This window comes from Ailuropoda melanoleuca, chromosome 7, assembly GCF_002007445.2.
Source record: "Ailuropoda melanoleuca isolate Jingjing chromosome 7, ASM200744v2, whole genome shotgun sequence".
In the NCBI taxonomy this organism is placed as follows: domain Eukaryota; kingdom Metazoa; phylum Chordata; class Mammalia; order Carnivora; family Ursidae; genus Ailuropoda; species Ailuropoda melanoleuca.
The window spans coordinates 60153361-60157650 of NC_048224.1; the positions used below are offsets into that span (position 1 = coordinate 60153361).

A 4290-nucleotide genomic window follows, 5' to 3' on the forward strand; every position below is an offset into this window, starting at 1 on the left:
TCCAAATCCTGTCCCCCCTCCTCTGGCAGGCTCTGTCCTGGCTCCCACGCCTGTTGACTTTAGACATCACTCTTTCTGGCTGACCATTTTCCTGCATTTCCTGGTCTCTCTCTGGCATCCATTCCAACAGTAAACACTTCCTGTGTCTGGCTGGGGTCAGGTCAGAGAGACAGTTGGACAGGAGCCGCCATCACTCCTGGCTGGGGGGTGGGGTGGGGGAGGCCCTACCCTTGTCCATTTGGTCTGTCTCCCTTTCTCCTTGGCAGGCACCCCAGGACCTCCCAGTGGTCCAGCCCCTGCTGGCCAGACCCCTCCACCCTGGGTGTCCTCAGTGCCCCTGGCTAGGACCCTCACTTGGCCTCCACAGCGGCCCTGCAGATCCTGGGGGCCAGACAGAGAGGTCAGCTCTGACTTCATTCTTACCCTGGCCACAAAGAGGCTTGAGAGGAGTCTTGCGCCCCTGAAGGCCCACCTGGGGAGGGACTCCCAGGTGACACCATTGGCCAGTTAGCGCGAGTTCCTGAGCCCAGAGTTCCTGGACGGAGAAGTTGCACTGCCCCCGTCGCTTGCTTGTTCACAGCTCTGACCCCAGATGGCGGAAGGAGAGCTGTAGTTGGCGTGTGTCCGTTTCCTAGGGCCCTGCCCAATAAAAGGGCCCCGGAATGCCCATGAGTACCCGTCTCCAGGCCCACGCAGAGTCCCTCCCCAGCAGCCAGGGCCCAGCCTGGGGGGCGGGGGTTATCTGCGCCCAGAGCAGCACCCAGGGAAAAGGGGGGCGAAACCCCGCCCGGCGTCCTGCACAGCTGGGGGCCGAGCAGGGCCTGGCCTCCTTTTTGTCCACGCTGGAGAGAAAACTGTTCCTCTGCGAGCAGCACAAAGCCCTTCTCAGTCAAATGTGTGTCTCCGAGGGAGGACTCGAGGGAGCCGCTGACGGTCTCCTGTGCTGGCACCATGTGCCCGGGGGTGTCCGCTGCTCGCGCTAGCTCCGGGAAATGCAGCTCTGGGCCTGCGTGCCCGCGGGCCACCCGGACAGCGCCCCGGCCGCACTTCATTCCCCAGATACCCAAGCGAGGCCCAAGTTCTTGTCGCAACCCTCCCTTTCGAGGCCTGGCACCCCAGCTGGCACCCTCAGCCCACTCGCCTGCCCAGTGGACACCACCTCCCCTGAGAGCTCATTTGCATCGAATATTCCACTCACCTCTGCGGGCGTCTAAGGAGAGAGCTGCACCCCCACCTCCCCCACCCAGTCTCCTGGCCAGCTGAAGGGACAGTAAGTGCCTATTTCACCAACTGGGAAAAGAGCTCAGAAAACCCTCAAGGGCAGAACAGAGCGGGATATGCAAAGTAGGAACATGGAAGGCGCGGCCCCAGAAGCTCCCAGTTTGGAAAGGGCAGTACGTCTGCGGGACGAAGCAGAGCTGCCCGACCGGCCGACTGCTGCAGAGCGGTTACCTGTGCCGCCTCCCCCCTCCTGGGCAGCCTCCTCTTGCTCTGGACCCACTGGTGTCGGCCCGGGCACCCCGTCTCATAAGGCCGCAGGGCCCCAAGGGCATCTCAGGGTACGTGCACCGAGTGTCTCCGCTCTTCTCGTAGGTGCCGGGGACAGACACCCTGCTCTGAGCTCTGCTCACACACACAGGGACACTGGACGACACTTAAGTCTACCTTGGGGTCTGTGCTCCTTGGGGAGTGGCTGGCTCCAGAAGCACGCTGGCCTCCCCGGCTCCCGGACGCCACCAGGGGACGGAGAGAAGAAACAGGCCCTTCAGTCGTCAGGAGGGTTAGAAAACACCCCTTCTGTGCAGCAGGACGTTCCGCAGGAAGCCGCAGCGAAGGAAGGCGGTGGTGGGCGGGAGCGGGCCTGGCTCGGCTGAGGACCTGTCGTCTCAGGCTGGCCGGGGGGTGGGAAGAGCTTCAAGAGCTCCCCCTGCAGAGGCCTCAGCTGCTTTGCCAGGGAACAGAGGAAACGGCTTGTGGGCTGGTTCTGGGCGCTCTCAGGGTGGCCTAGGTCCCCCCCCCCAGCTGGAAGAGGGTCCTCCCCTGGCACCTCACAAGTCCCATACGTGGCCAACTGGGGCTGGCCCTTGAGTTGAGCCCAGGGCCAGTTTCCCGGGCTCTGTCTTTAGCTGAAAACAAGCCAAGCATTGTGTAGACGGCACCCACAAATAGCGTGTTGCAGCCTGACCCTCGTCCTAGGTGCCAAGACCAAGAAGAACCAACAACCTTTTTTTTTTTAATAAAAAAAATCAATGAAAAATTTATTTATAAATTTTTCATGCTGGGCTACAAGTCTATATCGTACACTCAGGAATGTGCTGCAGACTTTATCCAGTTAGAAGTGACCATACCAGGACCCACACACAGCTTCCATATAAGCCTAGAAAGTCTTAACATTAATTAACATAATTAAAAAGGTATTTGCATCTAGAAAAAATATACAGAAAAACTCCTTTTGGAGTAATCTGTGTCTCAGTTTCAATGTCTGCTTGTCTCACGGACATTATCAATATATTCTTCTCACACAAGGTTTTAGAAAAAGCCACAGATGACTGCCCGAGTCTGACCAGCCACGCACAAAGGGCCTCCACCCACCTGTGTCCTCAAGTGCTCCCCATTTTTGCACGAAGGGTCAGCAGCACTTCTACCCAGGGGAAGCCTCATTTAAATTTGAATAATTCAGCCTCCCTTTTATTTCTCAGGATCAAAACAACAAGGGGTGTGGGGTTGCATAGAAAATTGGAACCTCGGAGACCAGGAAGGGCGCCTTTTGGGACTGAAAGTGACGCAGAGGCACCGCCTCCGGCCCAGGTCCCCGCGCGGCCCCTCCCCCACGACAGGATTTTCGGATTCGAATCGGGTCCTTGAAGCTCCGGGAGACTGAAGAGGGGCAAAACAGTCCTTCAACTCACTCAGCAATTAGCACAAGAGATTCACAGTCTTATAGGTATTTTATAAAAATATAAATATGGGTACACTGTTGCCTTCACAACGCTGGATACAACGCCCTTTAAAATTGGGTTTATAACCAAGATTCAAAAAATACACCTAAAACTTGGCTTAAAATATGTTAATATTTTATATTCTGTCATAAATGTTATGACATTCAATCGTGGCAGATCCATTTACTTTTTTTAAAAAATGTGCAACCGACTAACTCTAATAGAACTCACTAGAAAAGGTATGATCCCCTCCCCCCCCACCGCCACACCCGAGCACCCATGCTCCCGAGGAGATTCTGCAAAGCCAGCAGGTTTGGGGGGATGGCGGCCTCTCACAGGAGAGGGTAGAGGGAGGCCCGGGGCTCCCAAAACTCACTCGGAATTGTGTGTCTGTGTGTAAGAGGGACAGACGGGAGGGGTGGAGGGGGAAGGAGGAGGGGAGAGAGGGAAAGGAGAGAGAGGGAACTAGCAAGGGAAAACCATCAGGCTGGGCGGTATTTTCAGTGCAACCAAGAAATGACAGACTCAAGTTTTAGTTTTAAGACTAGGAAAAAAATGCATCTTCCCCCCTACAACCACATTGACCACGCACAATATTTTCCAAACAAACAGACAAACAAAAAAAAATCAGGCGCACAAACTTCACCCACAAATATACACACACATGATAAATAGTTTAGAACCCCAGGAACAGCGAAGCGTCTCCACGATCGCGCGTCCGGGCCGGAGNGCCAGGTCCAGGCTGCCGCGCGGGGGCGTCGACCCCTGGCAGCGGGCGCCGCGCGGCCCCCGTGGGCGCGGACGCGCGCGCGCCAGACTCGTTGTGGCCTCTGGGCTCGCGGGCCCGGTGCGCACCGAGGTAGTTGGCGGGAAGATACAGCAGACGACACGCTCGAGGCCCGCGTCCGGGTCCGGGCGGGCATCACCGGCCGCTGCCCGCCTACTTGGCCTNCTTGGCCTTGGTGATGAGATAGAGCACGATGTCCTGGTGGCCGCCGAACGCGGCGATGTGCAGCGCGCTCCAGCCGTCGCGGTTAGCCAGGCGGATGTCGGCGCCGAACTTGACCAGCAGCTTCACGAGCTCCAGGTTGCCGTCGATGACCGACTGGTGCAGCGCCGTCTGGCCCTCAGGCCCGAACGAGTTCACGTTGAACTCGCAGTTGGTCATGTTCTGCAACAGCGACTGCAGCTCCTGCGTGTTGCCCTTGCGCACGGCCTCCTGGAAGATGCGCTGCGTCTGCGGCGCGGAGCAGGTGGACAGCTCGGCCTGGCTCATGCTGCCGCCGGGCGCGGGCCGCGGGCCGTGTTGGGGCTCAGCGCGGGCGGCGGCGGCGGCGGCTGCGGCTGCGGC

At 58.2% G+C, this 4290-nt stretch overlaps 1 protein-coding gene across 1 annotated transcript; it reads right to left on the bottom strand.

Annotated features, from left to right (window-relative positions):
* Nucleotides 1-3879: 3879 nt before the first annotated feature.
* On the bottom strand, nucleotides 3880-4284 carry NRARP (NOTCH regulated ankyrin repeat protein). The gene has a single exon (XM_002926143.4). It carries the CDS (start codon nucleotides 4213-4215, stop codon nucleotides 3880-3882), a length of 336 nt encoding a protein of 111 aa, XP_002926189.3. The 5' UTR covers nucleotides 4216-4284.
* Between the last annotated feature and the right edge of the window lie 6 nt (nucleotides 4285-4290).